Here is a 22,496-nt window from a genome sequence, read left to right as displayed (position 1 = left end):
TATAGCAGTTCCCCTATCTCAATCTCCAATCTTTCAGCTTCTTTAGGAAGTCATCAGTGCTCAGTAGTCTTGATCTTGTTGGGTTGGCCTGAAAGGTGGTGCAGCTCAATAGAAGACAGAGGATTGCCTCCTGACTCTCATGTCAAGTGGAACAGACCAGGATTATGTCTACATTGCTTAAGGGTGATGTCCTTTAGAAGGAATGGACTGTCCTCACTCCATGGGATTTTCTCTTGAATCTTCTTGGGAATCAATACAATGCTTTTGTGATGCCAAGACACTGTTAGTTCCCCTGCCCTGAAGTTCAAGCAGTCTCAAAAACAGGAGGCCTTTTGGACAGGACGGCATGTTTTGCTCTGTGAACTGTAGCGTGGGTGTATTGAAGGCTTCACCTTGCTGGTGTGCTTCTTAGTAGGCAGGAAGATGAGTTTGGAGTGTATAAAGAAGGAGCCAAACTTGTTCTACAGTGTTGTCTGGAGTGCCCTTTGAAAGCAGTATATAGAATTCACCATCTCTTGAAGTGCAGGTGAGAGAAATACTGACGCCTGCTGAATAGAGCCACAGAAGTGGGATGATAGTTAACAGTATTGACAGTCAGGGCCAGGTGCTTGAGGCTGATCCCCATCTCTTTTTCTGAGCAAAGCTGAAGCACTTTACAATCATAGTGATAGCAAGTAATGCTAAATCTGGAGTGGTGCTTGTAACAAAAATAAGTTAATAAATATTAAAGGATAAGCATGAGAAGGACTTAGGTCTGAAACAGGTTCCAAATCCATTTTGAAGTAAACCACTGATTTGACAATTGCTTCCAAGCCATATGGCATTTCAGTGCTGGCTTTTGAACGACTGTTTGTCATGACAATCCTGTTTTGGGATTTTTCAGACCCTGGATGTGATCTCTTGGAAGTCTAAATAAACTGACAGAAATTTACTACAGATCTGGCATTTGGTCTTCCTGGAAGTTAATGTCCTCATCCTGACAATGTTTGTTTATCTCAGGGCACTGAAAATACAGATTTGTACAGCTGAGATAATGAATAAAAGTTTGAAATCAGTTGCAGATAGGTAAACTTGCACCTTAGAACAATTACGTTTTTCTTCTCAAGCTGGCTTTCCTAGACTCATCTAGATTATTTTTAGTTCTAAAACCTTTCCTATACCATAATTGCTTGCTTCAATATATATTTTATTACAGGCTAAAGTATTTCTCTTCTAGCTGTCTCGTGATCTTTTCTCAAAGTGGATCACAGTGTAAAGCCATCGGAATTTGGTACTGAAAAGAGCCAATATGCCTTTTTGGAGTAGAAAGTGTTTTCTTCCTCTAATTTCAAAATTGGTTATTGATGAAACAGTTTTTGTGGAAGATGGAAAGTTTTTTAGATGTGAAAACTCAGAAGATAATTGTGTGGGGTTTTTTTATATTGCTTGTACTGAAATTGGAAGGACCTGTTTCACGTTCTGGTTTATCTTCCTTCTGAAACATTATCTGTAAGCTCTTCCTTGTTCTGTAGTTCTCTAAAAAAACAAATGGAAAACCACTATGTGGGTTTTGAGCAACAATTTAATTTTTAGTCAGTTGGGTGCTTTGTATGTTGTATTTGGTTACTTTTTCCTGGCCAGTGAAAGAGCTGTGTTTAATGAGTTGGAACAAAAGTAGGTCAATAAAATGTACTTCATGTGTACATGATTAGCAGTCTTAAAACTATAAAATAAAATTCACTTAGGATTGGGAATGAGATCTGTGTTCAAAAGATGCTGCTTAAAAAATACTTTCCATAAAATCAAGGGAATAAAATAATACTGAAGAGTCATCTGAAGCCATATATAAATATTCATTATTGTTTTAGGGTTTTGCTGAAAGTATGTCTTTTTGAAGCTGTACTCAAGTCCATAAAGACTAGATAAAATTTCAAATTAGATTCTGTAGCAGTGATACCTATATCTTTTGCTTTACAAGTATATCTATATATCTTTACTTCTGCTTTACAAGTGACATAGATTTGAAAGCTAAGCAGTGCCTAACAATTATTTAAAATACTAATAAGAGTTTGGGTAATAGACCTAATTTTTAGGTTACTTCATTTTATTATTAGACAAGTATTATTCATGCCTGTGCCTGTATACACAGGGTAACTGCATGTGAGCAGTTACCCTGTATATTATTTGTTAATAACTAAAATGTAGAAGTTGAAAGGTCATGCAGATGAAAATAAGTTTCTCACTATGTTTCCCTGAAATCTTGTCATATCTGTCAGTGAAATAACATATTTGAGAACACAATTTGGATTGGACTGTTAAGTTTTATATTGATATAATTTAAATTCACATATTTATTCTTTCATGGTATGTTTATTCTTTTTATTAGAAAGCATTGTTTAGATACAGTATTAAAAAAGAAAAATATTTTGAATACCACATGATAACAGAGAAGGTGAATGATGCTTTTTATGCTTTATTACGCTCCAGTTGTAAAGTTATAAAAGTACTGAACTTTCCCTCTTGAGATTTCAGCCTGCCTGAAATTTAAAAGAAACACTCCTTTGTAGAAGTTTCTTACAATCTATTAGGGAAGTAGGTAGTCAGTGTCATGGATTCATGGGAATGTTTGACATTCGAGAAAGACACAGGGAGATTAGATTGGAAGTTAGGGCTGCTCCATGTAGAAGTTAATATAAGCGTGTTCATTATGCACCTGTCAGGAGTGGGCTTTCCACTGGTGTGTTTGTAATGCTTGGAAGTAGTTAGCTTTTTTCTAGTCCGAGATTGACAGAAGCACAGGAGTGCCAGCCATGAGCTGCTCCAGCAGTTCAGTATTCTAGAGGATCATAGAATCACAGAATAATTTGTGTTGGAAGGGACTTCTAAATGTCATCTAGTCTGCAATGAGCAGGGACATCTTCAACTAGATCAGGTTGCCCAGAGCCTCACCTAAGCAGATCTTGAGTGTTTCTAGGACTGGGACATCTGCCACCTATAATGTGATGTACAATGCATATTCAACATATTTTACCAACATTGTTTAGCAATATTCACAGCTGGAACAAGATTACATTGTCAGGGAAATGATATTATATGACTTTAATTAACTGTAATAAGTGTACTCTTCCCACAGAATGTTAATTAGTATCCCCTTCTGTTGAACAAGACCAAATGTTTTAAAGCTTTTGGTGTTTCTTCTATGTGTCACTACCCATGTAAAAAACAAAAAAACAAACCGTAACTGTTTTCTAGGTGGTTGTGTTTTGCATACTTCTGTTTTATGTTAATCAGTATAACTGCCTTTTCCTTAGGTGTTGATCTCCAGGTTTGTACTTCTAAAAATCCAACATGCTGTACCAAAAAGATGGAAGAAAGGTATCAGATTGCAGCAAAACAAGATATACAGCAAGTGCTTCAAACATCAAGTGCTACATTAAAATTTTTAATATCTCATAATGCAGCTGCTTTTCAAGGTAAAGCTTTCTGCTTTTTGTTTTTTTTTGTTTCCAAACTTGTTAATACTTTTCTTGATTTTCATCTTTGATTATTTATGATGTAATAAAAGTTATCTGTTAATTTTTAGCTTCTCCCTATGCTTTTATGCTTTCAAATAAGGAGTACTAAATCATGCAGGTGATTAGAAACGGCATTGCTTTTTGGAATTTGTGGCTTTTAAAAAATTATATTTGAGAAAAAGTAAGACATCATTCTAGTAAGTTGCTTTGATTTTAATTGTAAACCTGTAACTTCACATTCCTCTTTAACTTCTTTTACTGGGGCCATACTAAAATGCAAAATTAGTGCTTGGGGTGCTATGAAAGAGAGATTTTTGTTACATCACTGTTTCCACCCACTATATTCTTTGTGTTTTTCTAGTAGACATTCTTGGGTAGTTTGTTTTTGAGATTTTGAGGTTCTTTTTTCAGATCTAGTTTTTCAGACTTTTGAGTTTCTAAATGTAATTGAAAAAAATTGCACATTGAGTGATAGCTGTTTTAATAAAAATTAGGAGATTACCTGATAAATAACAGTTATTTGGACTGGTGGTGGGGTTTTCTTTTTACAATTACTCTTCATATACTATTAATTTCTTTTTGATTTAATTTGGCATAAGTTAATGCAGAAATTGGTTAAGAGAAGATGTGAAAGTAGTAGAGGTAGGAGGTTGTATGTGATGGAAGGAGATACAGAGTTTACATGTGTTGAGGACAAAGCCCTAAAGTCTTGTAATTGGTCTGTTAATACGTACTTATTAACCTTTATGACCACTTCATTAGAGTGGGTAACATTGTAACTTCATACAGGCTTGGGAAGTTGTCCTTCTGGCAGCTCGCTTGTTTTTAACCTGTGATCCTGAAATAATTAGCAGAATGGGATCCTGAAACTCAAAGTTGACTTTGGAGTCCTAAAACCTCCTCTTTTTTTTTTTTTTTTTTTTTTTTTTTTTAAATTTAGTCTGTCTAATGCTAAAAATAAGCTGGAGTTGTGAGTTGCTCTCCATCTTTTGGGAGTTTTGCCACTTAGCCTGCCTAACACAGCTGTCAAAGGGTGTTACAATCAGGGAATCATTGATAAAATGTACAGAGAAATATTTTAATCTCTTTTCTGCCTTTGTTTTTCCTTTCAAGTTCTGTGTATTATCTTTTGCTTGGTACCATAAAAGTTAGCCTAGAATTTGGTACATTTTATAGTGTGTTAAATTTGGTCTGCTGTCTTTGGTTCATCATTTGCATTTAAACAAATACTTTTAAAAGCATATACTTAAAGGGGAAATCTGTTTTATATATCTTACACACTTCATGTATTTTCGAAGTACATGCTTTAGTCTTTACTAGTTTTGTCTTTATTTTCCTTTTATTTAAAGAAGTATAACAGAGAGAATGTTGCCTGGATTCTGGTATTACTTGGATTTAAAACCTTGTTTAACCTTGAAGTAATTACTTGTGGAAAAACATGCTATTGAATATACCACTAATTTTTGAAGAATTGCAGCCATTGCTAACTAAAATTAAAGCTAAATTATTTCAGATTCAGAAACAATAATAAGATGCTGCTGATGTTTTTTCAGCTTGGAATTCTAGGTATATACTAAGACATTCTATCTGATCTGAATTCAGTTTCGACCCTGCTTTGAACAGGACTTTGGGCTGGACACTTCTTTAAGTCCTTTCCAATCTGAATTATAGTATGACAGGATGCCTATCTTACCACTAAATGTTTAGGCATTCATTTTTATGTTTAGATGAGGCTGGGCTGGGCATCTAGGAGTGTGATTATCTCTTCTGATACTCTGGCAACTGGACAGACATCTCAGGAATCATGCAGAAAGCGTGAAGGTGATTGTTGGTGTGTGTAGAGAAGGGAGCAGATGTCATAGATTTTGTCACTGCTGTCACGTGCCTCTTCTTAAAATATGTTGAGGTTGGCCTTAAAGGGGTGGACTGGATTCCAGCGGAACAAATAGCTGATTTTGTCTCAGTTTCTTACATATTCAGTAGAGAGAAGTAGGCAGCTAAAATACATGATTTGTATCTGACTCTGCAGGTCTTCAGAAGTGTGTTTTCATTCAGCATTAAATACAGTCTAGAGATCCTGAATCTTTAGGGTATCTAACTACCAGGGACTTTATGGTGACCGTGTTGGTGAAATGAGGCAGCTGTCTGCCCATCTGTCTATTAATTTGTAATGTGTGTGCATGTGTCTTTATATAGAGTAAATTCATCTATATATATTGACATAACTTTGTCACCTTCTAATGTTTGTGAAACTTCTGTGGTTCTGTATTATGGTAAGTGCTGCTTCCTGACAGTAACTATTGGCAATTTTCAAATGTTGCAAAAATTCCATGCCTCTTAGGACATGTCAAGCTATGTGGTGCAAATTGCTCCACTTGTGTACTGGGTCCTACTGAGCACTGTTAGTTTTTCCCTTGTGTTTCAGGATGTTTCAGAATGTGTGTTTTCTTTTTCATTGTGAATCTATTTCTTTGAGGGATGGTAAGGGAACAGAAGGATGGGTGGCAATGAAGTTAAATAAGATATTAATCCGGTAAGTGGGAGATACATTATGGAGAGCAATAAATAATTTTTCCCTTGGGAAAGGTGACTAGAGAACTTAAGCTGTATGATAATTTTGTTTCAAGACAGTACTTTTGACAGGATAACATTATTGCACATTTCTGATTTTTAGTATTTCTTACCTTAATATTTGAGGAAGTAATTGTTGCTGCTGTACAGGGATTGCTATAACATCTCCATTCTAGTAACCATAAACCCAAATCCTTTTTAAACCTTACATCTACATGCCATAGACATATCTCAATATGTACACACTCATTTTATACAGTTCTTAGATGTTACTCAAAGTTCACACTGACCTTTGCTATACCTGTTTTCAAAAGATAAACAAGTGCCAACAGGGTTACAGTATAGTCACATTGCAGTGCTGGTTTTTGTGTAGAGAAAAAAAGAAATCCCTACAATTTCTAAAATTTGGAGAGGAATTGAATAGGTATCTAAGAATCTGGTGATTTGCTGTAGGATGAAGTGCTGTGCAACAGAATAGCAGATCTTGTGTCACTTCACTATTTTTCCACAAGAGAGCTGGTAACCCTTTAAAAAGCGGCCATGTATGACATAGAACAAGGTAACAGCTTGTCTGGTTGAAAGGGAAATTCAGAGATTAGAATTTAGTTGCGGAGTCTGAAGCAAATGGACTTTTCTTTGTGCTACTACATTTGTCAATTCTAGTACTGTTGCATAGTTTTTATAAATATGGAAGCATCAATCATTTCTGAATGGGGCTGCCTGTCACTGAAACAGAGGTCTTGGCAAGTGTGTGTCTGTATGCAGTAGGTAATAAACTGCACTCTTCAATAGAGCATTACCTGGCATTTCCTACTGTGTAGGAAAAATTTAATGCCTTTGCCATATAAGTTCTGAAGTATATTGAATCAGGCTTTCTTGATGCAGTTTCATGTTTTTCTATTAAATTATTGCTACACAGTAGATCAATTTCCACTTTATCCTAGAGCAGAATTAAATGAAGTCAAATTGTTGCATCATATTGTTTGAGATCACAGTACAATTACATTTAAAATGTAAAAAGTTCTAGTCAGTAGCTAGAGTAAATTGTGTGAACTAGAAAATGTGTTGAAATCTTCTGAGCTGCTTTCTCTGGTACACCATAAGACATAATGGAATTTCTTTTCAACTTTGTGAAACTAAATGTGCTCTGGCACTAATTCAATTGCTTTCCACTATTCTGAAGTTTTCTGAAGAAAGATTTGATGATCAGAAAACTTCCAGCTAGAGCTGCTGTATCTTTCATGGTTTCGAATGATATGTTGCCTGTCAGATCATTTGCAATACAAACTGCTTTGATGTTCTAACATTTTCTTCTTTCACATCTCCATAATCCTTTATATTTTAAGTGTGATATAAATAAGCCTAAATCTAAATACTGGTGAATCCCACTTCTTTTAATTAAATGAAACTTAAGAATTCTATTAAAAGACAAAAATTAGGAGAGGTTGAGAGACACCATTTGTCACTCTGTTATATTGAGGGATGAGAGTCTCAAAAATATCTGTGGTTCACCAGAGTTATGTTCCTCTTTCTCAATTGCTCTGCAGCCCTTCCTCACAGCTATGATTATGCTCCCCTCTGGACTGAAAAAGTAGGGAATTTTAATAACCCAGAAGAATAATTATACCCACTGATGGGTCTAAGGAACAAAGCTGTTACACAGACTTTATTAACTTCAGCAATCATCTATTCATATAGTATTTTGAGTCCTTTACAATAAAAAAACAGGATAAACATTATGCTAATATAACTTAGATTTGGACCCAGTATGTCTGTATATACATAAAACACAGCACTAAGGGGCTGCTGGAAGTGCAGAAATGTAGAGATTTAGATTAATACCTAAAATTTAATTATTAATCCTGAGTTTTAGTTCTGTATTGCAAGCAAGTCTTTTATCATTCCAAAGGAGTTTGGTTCTACTCTATCTCATTCTTATCTTTAGATACTTATTTGCCTATATGTGTGCTGTGCCTGTAGGCACTCCTGGGGTATATATATGTATTGATACATGTACAGGGATTTAATGAGCTTCTGTACCAGTTTTCAACACATCAGTCTTTTCTTAAATTGTTTGTTTCAAGTGTGTACTTGCACGCCTATATTCTAGTTTCAGCCTGTTCATTTACCGTCAGTTCTTTCTCCTAGTTACAATAGTGTCTGAATTACAATTAAGCTGATGTCGATGCACTGTTCAGTCTCATATTCAGTGAGTACTAAGATTTTTTTTTCATACTTTTGTTAGCACCCAGCTAACTATTATTTGGTTTATGTTTTTGTAACAGAGTGATCAGTATTTAGATTTTTTTATGCTTTATGTAGTTCTTACGCATTTGAAAAAGGAAGTGAAGTACAAATTTAAAGCATCATTCCCTTGGGAGCAGTGGCCATAGAAAATTTGTATTTTCATGGATACCTGCTTCCTGCTTATTCTGAGAACTTAGGTAAGCTAATAGCTGACAAAATGCAGGAGTTTGAAAGACTGAACTCCGGCAGAGAAGGTAGTATAAAATTGATGGTTTTGAATGAATGTTTAATATTATTTCAAAGGTAGAATTCCCTGCAGCCTTTTAGATTTCCAAGATTTTCAAATACACATGTAAGTTTTCACTTAGTATTTTTATTCTGTGTTAAGAGAAAGTAAAAACCCAAAAAGTTAGCAAGTCAAGTCTTGTTGAAAGACAGAACTCAAAATAGTCCTGACACAATGGAGACAAAGTGCGAAAAAATCGTTGTTCAATAGGAACAAATGCAAAGTACTCCATTTAGCTGGGGAGGAACAGTGGAAGACATAATAGTATGGGGGATATCTTGCAATGGATTTGTTCTGTAGGATAAGTTCTGTGAATAATGATAGATCAAAAGATGGCAAAAGTCAGCAGTTTCATACTGTTGTCAGGCAGGCAACTATTTTAAGATTCTTAAATAGAAAGACAAAAGACATCTGTGAAACTTCTGTTTTGAATTGGTAAACTGGAGAGCATTGTTCAGTTTTGGGTAGTGTATTTGAAAGACCCGTGTCTTTCAAAAAGACAAACAAAAAAAAAAAAAAAAAAAAAAAAAAAAAAAAAAAAAAAAAAAAAAAAGAGAGAAAAAGTATGCTCTGAAATCTGCATAGAAAAAACTACACATAGAAAAGTGCTTATCTGTACTCCTTTATAGCAGATAAAGCCCCACTGGTGTCTTACTGCAGCAAAGAAAATACAGACTCAATATTAGCAAATATTTTCCAATGACAACATTAAAATCCTTCTGGTTAACAATTTTGGGAATTCTATGTCTTAGAAACAAGCTGAACAAGAAAACAGTTGCCAAGAATTATGTTGAAAATAAGATTAATTCTCCTTGCAGGCCAGGGGTTAGACTGGACTACTCAACAGACTTTTCTTGGCCTTAGGTTTACAATGTGATTTACAAAGAAAGGCTAAATTATTTGAATGTTTTAACTAGTTTTAAGATTAATCTGTGGGTGTTATGCTCTAACAAAAAGTGTTTGTTCATTAATCTCTCTCCAAGAAGATTACACAGTTCTTTACTATAACATAATGGGATGGATTGCTTCAGTCATAAAGACTCTTGCAGAATGGGTTTAAATTTAGAATATTATATATCAGTATCAAAAGAACACAAATTAGTTCATAACTTGATACATAATTTTCTTTTTCCATTATTAGTTCTACAATGGAACTATTGTGTATAGAACTAATAGATCTGCACACTGTCACTTCAACAGATACTTATGCTATTTTGAACTACATATTCTACATGGGAAATTCAAAGAATTGTACAGGTTTTACAGTACAGATAGTCTTATTTTTAACCTTTTTAATTTTCAAATTGTGTCTTGGTGAACCTGACAGACTGCTTAGAAGTGGAATCATGTACTGCATTTCAAAGGAGAGTTTTACTGCATTACTGGATTTATCTTTGTGAGAGGTAAACCAGTTTGGTTTCCCAACAGACGTAAACCTCCTGATGTTATCTGATCTTATATGGACTTTTTAAAGATAGGTATATTTCCATCTAGAGTGGATAAATCGGAATGTATTTTAAATGACTTTTCAAATTAGAAAACCATTGTGTCAAAACAGCAGAAAGGAAAAGTGAGGGAGGGTAGAATTGCTTCAAATTAGAGTTAATCAAACATTGAAATACATTATTACAAAACTTAGAAAACCAAGCACTGACCTTCCTGTAAAAAAGTTCTTCCTGTACTTGAAGTAGCTTAAGTATAGTAAAGAGAGAATTAAGTCAGGTAATATGCAAAAAAGGACTGTTCTGTACACATAAACCTGGGAGGAGAATTTTGCTCCTGTGGAGACAAAAACTGAAGGTTGTCACTGCAGACCTCAGGACTTGCCAAATGTAGCTGGAAACCTATGGTTAGATAACTGAGCTGAGCCCAGTGTCACCATTGACTGTAATGACAGCTTGGACACTTAGCTGAATTTCACAGCTTGGACACTTAGCCAAATTTCACACACATAGATGTGGTGTTATATTTTAGTTAAATGGTATGCTTTGTCTCACCCCTCAAAAATGTGTGGTTTATTCCAAGCCTGTGATCCTCCCCTGAAGTATCATGTGTCTGTAATCCCATTGGCCCAATCTTGTTCCACGGCCGCTTTGAATCCCCCTGTTAAGTGTGCCGGGGGGATGGGGCTCCCTCTCTCTTAGCCGGCTCTCCTGGCCGGCGTTCTTTCAGCCTCTCTCTCCCCCTCCCCTTTCCCCCCTCACTCCCCCTTCCCCCCTCTCTCCTTCAGAAACCATGCTGCCTCCCGGGGGTAGGACCCCCAATAAACCCTCATCCTATTAGCACCCTCAGAAGCCGTGTGGAGTCTCCTCACCTGCCTGCTGCTACCAGCGAACTCACAGCGTAGGGGGCCCCCCAGGGACACCCCGGGGGGTTCTCCCAAAACGCACCGCAACACATGGATACCTACACTGAGGTGTGTCTGAAGCTGTGCCCCAGTGAGTCTCTTCTACACATCAAAGTAAGAGCCCTCAGAAGTTCCCTACTCTCTGAAACCTTACAGTCACCCTATCTGACAGTGCAAGCGTGTGAGTAAAGTTTGGGAACAAAAGCAGGTTGCTGAGCAGTAAGCTCGCACTTGAGTTTCCAGCCTATCAGCTGCTTGGAGGTGATTGCTTTTATCCTGATGTAAATGAAAGCCGGCTCACGGCTTCCCTCCTGCTGGAGAGGTGGAAATGTGCAAGAAGATTGCATAAACATATTGTCAAATCTATTGTTCACTCTTATCATGTGGCAATTTGCTTACATGCAAAATAAGAACTGTTTTTCTTGAATTAAGCAGAAAGGTATGTGTGTCATGTAACAAAGTAGGTGACAGTGATTTCAACAGTCATAATGAAACAAACTTACACAAAACACGTCATGAGCAAGTGTAAGTAGTAGTGTAAGAATCTTTGATTCTTAAAAGAGATGTTGATACAAGTAATATCCATTTTTAATAAAGCTACCAATTTCAGCTGGTATTAAAGGCTTGAACTTAGGTCTGTGCAGACTAGAGGAGTGCCATGATAGAAATCTGCTGATCCTTGAGTTCTGGAAGAGAACATTTTGTATGCACTATTTCAGTGCATTTGAAATGCATATGCATTGCAGGTCAGAATGTAGCATGCAGCATGCTACAGATCTGCTGTAGATCAGCTGCATAGCCATTCAGTACTTGTACAGTAGCCATTTATCTAGGGGTTTTCAGTAGTGTCTAAAAATACAGCAGAATTTACTGAGGAGAGTTGGCTGTTTTCTGGGCTATTTATTTTGCAGTGTGTAACTCTTCCCTGTTCCAGCTGTCTTTGTCTGTATACCTACTTAATATCCACTGTGATAGAAGAAAAATGAAAAATTAGCCTTGTTTGGTGGTTAGGGTACTTGTGTGCCACAAAGCAAGGGTACTGCTCCAGTGAGTATTTTTAATTATTCGTATGATTTGTAAATGTAGTCTGCACTCACAGGCCTGAATCAGTTTAGAACAAGTGTTTTTCAAGATATGTAGGAGCTCTAGGCTGGATATACTTCCATTATCCAGATCTCATCTGTTTTACTGCATTTTTCAGTGACTCCTCTAAGGTCACCAGACTTTTAAAAAAGGGGATTATTGGCTGATTGGGAGAAAATTAACTAACTTCTCTTAAGAATGAAGAGATATGTGTCTAAATTCCAGTGGACATTTCCCTCCACTGCTACCACTGTGATAACCATGGTCTGGCTGCTTGTGGAAATAAGCTTGTGCAAAGTATAGCAAAGATGTTCTGCAGAGCCAGGCTTGCTGAGAAGATTTCTTTCAAATCAAGTTGATGTGTTATTTTTAAACTGAAGCATACCAATCCTTGTTCCATACTTGTGTAAAACACATTATGGATATATAGATATATTTATTTATTGTTAGGCATCTGAAAATAATTAAATATTTGAAGTATTTCTTGTTCTTTATGTTGTGCCTATGAGGTCTTTTGAGCTTTGTAAGATGGGATAATGTAGTTATAATTTACAAGGTTTATGGATGTACAGAGAGGGACTAGAAATTTGAAGTTATAAAACGGCTTTCCTTTGTGTTTCCATTATGTCATAACAGTTTCAAACTAAAATAGTTTACAAGCTAATTTTCTTTGTTTTCACGAACACGATTTTAATGTCATGTTATTTTAAACAAATTGCTGGTAACATAAAATGCCTGATAATCACCAAGGAGTAGTTTTTTTCACTCCGGATCTGTTACTTAAAAGTTGCAAGCCAGAATCCTGTAAGCAAAATAAGACCTAGTTCAACCATATTAAAATTCTATGTACATTTTAATTTGATTTTGGCTGTGTGCGCATGTTATACTGAAGCTATTACCTGGCTCAGTGGTCCCACAGACAATTTCCCTTTCTCATTCCGATTTTATTGTAAATGATTGTCAGCATAGTAGAGGAAACTGCAAATTCAATTTTGATCAGTCCCATGAGAGACTTGATTCTTCATGACTTACTATTGTTATTTTGAAGTTAAATTGAAATAGCCATCTAATTTAAGGGTTTCCTTCAGAGTAGAGGATTAAAATCTGTAATTTGTTTTATGCAAGGTCTTTTTCTTTATTGTGTTATTAGGTAGAAGCTAATATTTAAGGAAATCTTGTAGTGATTGCTCCCATGGGAAAGATGTAGCTATTCATTTAATAATTCCATTTTATATTTAATGGTTTATTAAGCTGGCTTTTTTCCCTTTTTTTTACACCTGGGGATCATAAACCTGCTGTTCTCTTTTAAAGACAATGTTTTTTGAGTACTTACTATATTTTAAGATTTAAAGATAGCTCTTCCTCCACTCATGGCACTTAGTCCTTACTGTGAGGCAGATTAATGACCTCTTTGGTTTAAAGAACTTTGATTTTGCTTCCTCTTTCAGTGATGTTACTGTGGTACAAACTAGCCCAAAATATGGAAGATGAAATAGTGAGAAGTTAGAAGAGAAGAAAAGGTAACTCCTGAGAACAAAATGGTTTAATGGCATAGTTCAGTGTGACCCTCCCAGAGGCAAAGGTCTTAACAGTAGGTCATTGGGATGAGATTCAGGGCTTGATTCAGCTGCAGAACAGGTATCTCTCTCTAGTGCTGTTTTAGCTGTCTTAGGGTGTCCTTTCTGTCCTCCAGGCCAAGCATGACAGCAAGGTGCTGATCCCACAGAGGATATCCTGCAAAACCTTGAGAAAAGTAAATGTCTGTATTCTGGGCAAAAGATTCAAGTAAGTTCATTCTTTCAGAATGTAGAAGCCAACAATGAGGCGTCTACATGTGAGGTATGGGCATTTAGTCCCATCATGTTCAAAGGAAATGAGATCAAATAAGTCTCTTTTAAATGGAGTCAAGTAACTCCAGTGATTACTCCTTTTTGCTTACATGCTTACATCTTACATACATACTGCATATAAGATATATGTATATTCTGAAAGTAAGGGGCTAAGTTATATTGAAGCCCTAGACAATGTCACTGCTACAGAAAGAGTTACAGGGGCCTAAGGAAAGAAGATTTAAAAAATTGCAATAAAAATGCTGCTTTTCAGGAATATCCCAGTTTTTCAGTTAAGATGCAGAATAGACAAGGTAACAGGGTGAAAAAAAATCATGATCATAGGTTTGGTCTTGCTTCTAGCTACAGGTTTGCTTCACTAGCTGAAATACTTCTTTGGTACTCAGCTTCCCTCCCTGCAATTGCTATGGCTCCTAATGCAACTGGAACAGAAGCATACTGTCAGAAAGATTTGGTCAGATGCACAAAAGTGTAAGCTTTTTGCGTATTTTCTTAAAACTCAATACCTCTTATAAAACCAATCAAGAACACGTATACTAGTGACAAAAATAATTAAATCATCCATGTCAAAGATCTTCAGAAAATATCTGAGCATTAGCTTATGTTTGTGCACTCATCACAGGAGTGGATTAAAGAAACCAAATAAAAAATCTGAGATGGATAAATCCTAAAAAAGCCAATCTTTAGAGAAATAATAAGAGAAGTATAAAATTAGGACATTAAGCAGAAAGAAGAGAAAAGGGGAAAATAGGTGTGTCTTTTTAATGTCTTCTTTTCTTTAGAACTTTACAGTCTTTGTTCCCTCACCTGCCCAGTGCATAACTAAATCCAACAGTGCTTTCTTGAGAAGATCACAACCTAAAATGATGGTAAGTATCAGAAAGGAAGGTGAAAATCAAAGGCAATATTAATTAAATAATAATTAAATCAACTGCTGTTTGCAGAGAGTCCAGAAAGTCTCTTTTCTGCTTCTCAAATGAGGACACTACTCTCCTCATGTAACCTAAAGAAAAAAAAAGTTTGGGTTTTATTTAGGAGACTAAGACTCCTCTTCTCTGCATTATCGAGCTTTAAATTTCAGTGAAACACAGTACAGCTACAAGCTGCAGCTGCAGTAGAAGGAGCAGTGCCCTAATTTGGCTCATTTACATGAAAGTAACTATTGTGACACTGAAAGAAGTCCAGCCTTGGCATCTTCTCACTGTTCATGCTGAGAATTCAGAACAAGTGATAGTTTTTAACTTGTCACACCTGGAAATGTAAAACCTAATACAGTGTGAGAACAGTGTGGCACTATTTTCGTGAAAACTTAAAAATGAAAATTCTGAAGACCAAGGAAGCTCTATTTAATGTTCTAGGAAAATGAAGCAAGAAAAATACTCTGAAGAGAGCATGTAGAGTTTAATTCAAGGTTTAAGTTGTTTCTCAAAAAAACCTTCTAACTTACTTCTCTTCCCATAATAATATAAGAGAAGGTGGTATTGGTTACTCTTGACTCAAATCTTTAGAGCATGGACAAATTCTGGGGAAAAATGTGCTGGTTTGTTCTACAGCTCTATTTTCCTATTTTCTTTTTTTCCTTTACTACTTTACTTTCAGAAGTTGACTCTACATATTTAATATGGAGATATGCAGTGTTAGTAGCATTCTTTTGCTGTCCCTTGGGTCCACAATGACAGAGTAAATATTTGGCATATGAACCTGGTGAGCTACTAAGTAAATCCACAGTGGTGAATGCATCTTCTAGGCAGTGTGATCTCTGGCCATGAGGAGGTACTCAGCTGGTTGAGATGCATTTTCAATGTGTAGGCATAAGCAGTATCTAGGCCAGTGCTTCTCCATTTGGTTAATATAAATGGCCAGATGGACCCAGGTAGGAAATAAGCCATACATTGTAATAGTCAAGGTGATTAGCCACTGGAACAGGCTGTTTGGGGATAACAGAATATCGGCCCCATTTCAAGTTCTTCACTGCAATCAAATGTCAGCCACTGCCCTGTTTTATAAAGAATTATTTTGCAGGCCCAAGGTGTGTTATAGCAGTCAGATCTACAATCCTGTTCCAGTGTTAAAAATGGTGAGTGTGAATGTAGGAAAGCATTCATCATAGTACAGTCTGGCAATGGAATGATTCTTTGAAAGATATATAGTGTCAATTTAATCAGAAAACTGAATGCAGTCTACTCCACAGACTTCCCCCCACGTTTCTTCCTCATGCAGAATTTTAAGGGAAGACCACTAAGTTATTCAATCTCTCCAAGGAGCTTTGCAACAAAGAGAGATTTAGCATTGTATGCGTATCACACTTTTTTTTTTTTTAATTTTCTTATTTAGACAAAAGTCTAAATATCACATTAAGTGTTTATGGTTGATTTGGATACTCTTTGCAGGCTTTATATATTTTTAAGGACCTTAGAATCTATGCATTTTTTTTATCCTAAGTGAATATTTTCTGGATGGCTTGGGTTAGGAGTATCAAGTCACATTACCTATTTAGGTGCTGAAATCACTCATTTCTTTCAATATCACAGGCTTTTACACCACTGACATTATCGCTCTCTGCAGTCCGTTTTTGCATAGTTATTCATTAAGGCTTTTTTAAAAAAAACAGATAATAGTCAAAATTTCTTCCTTTTATTTTGCACTCTTCTCTGTTATTAATACTGTCTAACTGAATTTGTCTCAGGCTTTTAAGAAGATAGTAAAACCTGAGATCCATCGATGGGACTTCAAACAATCAAGTTTTACAACAAAACAGGACTTTAAAGATTTTGTCAGAGCTTTTATTACTTGATCACAGATGGAGAAAGGTTGTGCATGACAACTACTTTATTTTTTAAAAAACTGAGATGCTTTGAGCACCTTGACATCTTATAACACTGCTGTTTTACTATGAAGAAAGAATTTCTGTCTGTTCCTGCCCCGAATCATCTTCCCTCTATCAAAAGAAATCTGTAGCACTATGCAGGGAAGGAATGACATTGGAAGCAAGTTTCCATGGTTTATTATTAATTGCTAATGAGTCTTTACCTTACGTAAGTAATATTTTGCCTCCATTCTTTAGCAGGCTAAAGCTTAACATGACTTATTAAGTGAAATCAGCTTATTTTTACTATGATTCTCTAGTGAATATTATTTTGAGCTGTTGTTTGGGTTTGCTTTCAACTATCTATTTTGATTCATGACTTTATTGCTATAGTAAGTATGTAGGATTGAGAACACTCCTAGCTGAAGAAAGTAAAGAAATGGTAGGAAAAAAATAGGACTTGTATAATTCATCATTAAAATTCTAATTTTTACTGGATTTTATGATAAAAAATAAGTTAAGCAGAAGTTTGTAGATGGAGATAATTTCTCTTATGATCTGTATTGAGTGGATAAACTTTAAACTATGTTTTTTGAACTCATAAAAAGTTATTATCTTTATCTACAAATCCTAATCTTATCTGTGTAGTGAGGTAACCAGAGTTACAAGAACAGTATACTAGTACATAGCCTACTTTAGATGTAAGAAAATTAATCAAAAGAGAAAATTCTTGTACTCCATGCTGTCTCAAATAAGTTCTACTTGAGGAATTTTTCTTTGAAAAAAAAAATTCTGTTGTCTGCTCCCAGATTTATTCCAACACCAGTATCTAGTTGCCCTTTGAACATCAAGGCCTGTTCTAATCTACTTCTTGTTACTACCCTAGTAAAGTTATGCCTTGGAGGATCTCTGAGAAATGTATTAAGTGAAAGCGCTTTTACTTTTGATTTATGTTTTTCTCTTGTCTCTTTGACGAATTTTCAAAAATTAGATGTAGCAACTGCTTCCAAGTATTCACTTTGTGAGAGCACAATAGCCGGAATCTTTCCTAATGCTTTAATTTTGCTACTTTTTCTGCAAAACTTTGTGTTTGTTTCCCTCCCTTTCTATTGAGGGAGGGAAAAGGCATCTACATAGAAGTGGACAGTAGGGGGGACTTGGACTCTTTTATAATTATATATTTTATTTTAAACAGCCTGTGGATTCAAAACCAAGAATGCTTCAAACACTGACAAGACATCCTTGTTCTGTGTCTCCATAGCAGGGCCTAACCCCCTAGTTATTTCTGCCTTTATCTCTGAGTTTTTGATGATAATGCTAGAGAGAGATTTTTACCTGCTCTCTTTCCTACCCTAAGAATTTTACATCCCAGGATGGCGGCCAGCTGGCTGACCTTTCACAGGACTAGTGAGAGATACTTGCTTCCACATGGCTTGTTAATCCCAAGGAGAAGCCCCAGCTGTTTTTTTCCAGATTTAAAGAAAATAATTTGAGATTTGGAAAATTTTGGATTGTTGTTTGTTGTTTTAGATCAATATTTATGCATACTTTAATAATCTAGTTGCTTTTCTTCTGAGTGATGTGTACAAAGAGTTAATGCACTTTTGTTGGGTTTTAATAAATCTTAAAGAAAACTGTCAATGCTTTATGTGTCAGATATTTTAACAACATGGACATCCAGATCTGTTCTGTTGCTGATTTTTTTTTCTGTCTATGTACAGCACAGATACCATATTCTTCCTTGCCTGAGGAGGCCACAGACACCTGGCTTGGCTAAGGACAAAGCCAGGGCCTAAAATACACAGGAGCATGAACAATGAGCTAAAAAGTGATTGAAAGGCTTGTGGTGAAGCTGGCAGGAGAAATGTGTTCATCAGGGGAGAATTTTAAACTTTATTCCCAAATATTGTGCTAGGAAACTCTAGCATATCCAGCATCAGGAGAATGCTGCAGTATGTGTACAGACCTTTTGTTTTAGTAATTTTCTTTTGTGTCTATGGATTAGATTTTTTTGGGTTTTTCCCCCCCCTTATTTTTCTTTAAAAGAGATTGCAGTCTATCTGTATGATCTTTAGACCAATTTCAGAAAATTAATCTATTGCAAAAATAATGCCCATTATTCTGCCAAGGAAACACAGGTGGTAGTCATTCTCCTGTTAGAATCCCTGATGATGCTTTTGATAGATAGACTAAGTTCCTCAGCAGAATAAATGTGGACAAACAAAAACATATTCAGTAATAGATAACAATTCATAGCTAGCTCATAGAGCAGAAATGGTCCTGGTTCTTTTTTAATGTACTTTTCCTACTTTATATCAAATTTTATCATTCTGTTACTCATCCATGTACATTTCCTGTCTGATTTATCTGATGTTCCTTCATATGCTTGCAACTTTACTTTCTTTACCTATTTTTAGTTTGGTTATTTTTAGTTAGCACTTTCATTTGCGAGTAAAATCGGTAATACTAAAAAAACCCTGTTCTGCTCCTGAGTATTACACAAATTAAGCTTTTTTTTAAAAAAATTTGGTTTCCTAAGCACGAACATTAATACTATATTCAGTGACTTGACACCTCTTACCTGGTCTCAGGGGTTCTTCTGTAGAAGCACAGGTCTCCTGTGAATCCTGTGCCACATCTTCCTATCACAGGTACTCTGGGGCTCCTTCTGTTGCTCTGTATATTTATGGTTATTCAAGTTGCTTTTAAGCAGATTTTATTCATATTAGCATTGACAGCAGTTGAACTGCTGGAGAACAGCATTTTTGACACTGCTGTTTAGAAATTAGCTGAATGCAATGAGACTGGGAGAATAAGTTATTTTTTACTCAGGAGGCATGAGAAGTTTAGTATGTATCTATAGTTTACTGGGATGCATGCAGAAATCTGGCTTTCCAAGGAGGAACCAGATACATGATCCAGTTGCATCCTCTTAGGGTCTTTACTGAAGTTATTGCTGTTGTTTTGCTGTGTAAAGCAGCCCCATAATGACTAGGAAATATCTTGATTCCTCCAAAGAGAGAATTGATGTCAGCAGTAGAATTACACAGATAGGCTAATGACTAGTCATATATTTTTTGAAAATTTCCTTTCTCTATTTCAGATATTGTTGCTCATTGGAATATCTAGTAGCCAGATTCAAATCCTTTTGGGGTAATGTTGGACAATGCTTTGATGTGGATCAAGACTTGAAACATTCATTCTGTTTCATATGCCATATGTAGAGATAGAATCACATGTTCCCTGTTTTCAGCGGAAGCTGGGGCTCTTGCTGAGGGAGCTGGGATATTTAGCCTGGAGAAGAGAAGGCTCAGGAGTGACCTTACTGCTCTCTACAACTGCTTGGGAGGAGACTGTAGCTAGGTGAGGATCACTCTTTTCTCCCAGGCAACTAGCAGCTGGACAAGAGGAAATGGCCTCAAGCTGTACCTGTGGAGATTCAGGTTGGACATCAAGAGGACTTAACTAGGAGGAATTTCTTAACTGAGAGGACTGTTAAATGTTGGAATGGACTGCTCAGGGACATAATGGAGTTACCATGCCTGGAGGTGTTCAAGAAATGACTGGAGTTATGGTCTAGTTGACAAGGTCGTGTTCAGTCAGAAGTTGGATTCAGTGATTTCAGAGGTCTTTTCCAACCTAATGGATTCTGTGATTCTTTCAGTGTTTAGTGTTAAGGTAGCAGAAAATCAAAATAACCAGATAACATTTATTGTTTCAGTGTACTTTTTTTCTAACTAGACACCATTTTTTTCATCATTTAGATTCTTCTGATGGTGGTGCTTACAGTTACTGCATCCTTTCCCAGAAAGGCTTGGAAGTCAAAAGGAACAGCATTTTCTTAGGTGTCTCTGAAACCCTTTAAGAAAATAAAGAGCTCTCTTTTTAGACAGTGTGAGTACTTCAGTCAAAACTAACTTGATTAAACATAACAGATGATGGAGATTTTAACTGCGCTGTCAAAAGACAGCTTTGTTGATAATGTGAAAGTTAAGCAATTAGTTTGCTTTCCAGACTTCTCAGCTGTTATTCACAAGGAAAGTATTGTGAGAAATTCTACTCTTGCCTTTGACCCTTTCCTTCACACTTATAAATGCATGAAAGTGAAAACCAGTGTTCTGTTCTCTATAAATTTTTCACTTAAAGCTCTCTTAAGAATAACCATGAAGAATTGCATGAAATGGTTTATATATATAGTTACTCTAATACTTCTCTTTCAAGAGGAATAAAGAAAACCATTGTGGTTACATTTGCTTCAAAAGTTAAAATTCTTTGTGTTTAATGACTGCAGTATCAGTTTGAATGAAAGTAGTTTAAAAAAATATTTTATAACTGAAAAGTTTTCCATACTGTAGCTCAGAACCTACAAACACAGTAATTCATCAGTTTTCAATTTATGTTATCTTTTCTGGTACAGTAAAAGCAAGAGGTTTTACAACATACACTAATGTGTTCAAGTTATATTCTTTTTTCTTTTTTGACAGATTCTTAAAGAAAGGATAGGTGTTTTTCCTACCCTCCCATTCATACATTGAATATGTGAAGACCTTGAAGTCTAGGATTTATATTTTTCATCTGAGAGGTGGCAAGTGAAAAGTACAACTCAGGGAGATCAGTTTCATAGCATGGTGATTTGGCATTGAGTTACTCCAGACAGCTGAGTGGTGAAGTCACTGAGATAATTAATTCATCTGTTGAGGATCTGCTGAAAGACTTTGCCAAGACACAATAACTGATTTTGCCATTGAAAGGTACCTATTTCTTACTGTTGTTTGCTCATACTTAGTGATTACAAGTTTTACTAATTCTGCTGAAAGTTCAGTCCTAAATTAGGCAGTTTAGCCCTCAGTATAGGCTGTGGAGAGGAGGGATGGTGAAGTGCACCAGTCATGACTCATGGAGGTGTCTTTATTAGCAAGAGAAAAAGCCTAGAGCCATGAGACTCCTTGCTGTCTGTACTTAAGTGGAGTGCATTTGAGCAGCTTGATTAAATCCACAAATATACCAAAACCCATCTTCATTCCACGTAATTTGAACAACTAAGTTAGGAGCCTAGCTTTCCTGAGTTCTTCTGTAGTCAACAGTGGAAGAAAGGTAGTTGAAGAGTAAAATTAACCTGCTTCTTCATCTCCCACCTCAGTGCCTTTGTTGCTCCCTGAATTTAGGCAGTGTCAAATGAGATATCAAGTCGCATCAATTTCAGTAGGAATTGGGTTGCCATTATGAATTTGAGTATTAAAAAGCACATTCATTGTCTTTAAGTATTTTGTTTTCTAGCATCTGTGTTCAAGCTTCTTGTACAAATAGATGTTCAGTGGATTCAGTTAAGAATCTGCTTCTCTCTGTTGGATTTGTGCATGTCCTATAATCCTGATTTCCTTATTTAATGTAGGTTCCTGAATTAAAGTCAGTATGAGTTTTTAAAGCATGGCTTTTATTTTCATGTTCTATGCTTGCACACTTCCTAATCTTTTAAGTATCTGTGGTACTGGAAGGATAAAATTTATTCCAAGGTTTGTGAACCAGCTGTGTATTTGAGGTAACTTAATTTTCATTGATTTGTATCAGAAATATTTATACCAAGGAATAGTATTCTGTTCAAACAGAATGAGATACCTTTGTCTGTCAGTTTCTCAGTTAAGTGCCGGTTTTCATCATGGGTATTTCTAAAGCTCTTTCTTATTTTTCTCTGTATTTTTTTTTAGCCTCAATATGTACTTCTAAATTATTAGTGTTCCTTCCTTGCTGACTGTTTGGCAGTATGTGCTGTCCTCTGCTCTTTGTAGTAGCCCAATCACTTTTGTGGCTTCTT

At 35.9% G+C, this 22,496-nt stretch overlaps 1 protein-coding gene across 7 annotated transcripts in view; it reads left to right on the top strand.

The window, feature by feature from the left end:
• The window catches only part of GPC5 (glypican 5), a 234,554-nt gene that overhangs the window by 4,894 nt on the left and 207,164 nt on the right, over positions 1–22,496 (top strand). The window contains exons 1-6 of one of the 7 annotated variants that reach the window (XM_053970044.1): positions 10,851–11,014; positions 13,722–13,867; positions 14,661–14,747; positions 15,901–15,955; positions 20,449–20,578; positions 21,169–21,435. Coding sequence is in view for 1 of the 7 variants with exons in the window: in XM_053970041.1 (XP_053826016.1) it covers positions 3,291–3,452 (162 nt within the window). In the remaining 6 variants the exon portion in view is untranslated. Of the gene's footprint in view, positions 1–3,290; positions 3,453–10,850; positions 11,060–13,721; positions 13,868–14,660; positions 14,748–15,900; positions 15,956–16,564; positions 18,322–20,448; positions 20,579–21,168; positions 21,436–22,496 lie in introns of those variants that run through there. The other 6 variants (XM_053970043.1, XR_008435668.1, XM_053970045.1 and 3 more) reach the window with 6 other exon arrangements.

This window comes from Vidua macroura, chromosome 2 (genome assembly GCF_024509145.1).
Source record: "Vidua macroura isolate BioBank_ID:100142 chromosome 2, ASM2450914v1, whole genome shotgun sequence".
NCBI lineage: Eukaryota > Metazoa > Chordata > Aves > Passeriformes > Viduidae > Vidua > Vidua macroura.
This window is presented reverse-complemented; position numbering and strand designations above follow the sequence as displayed.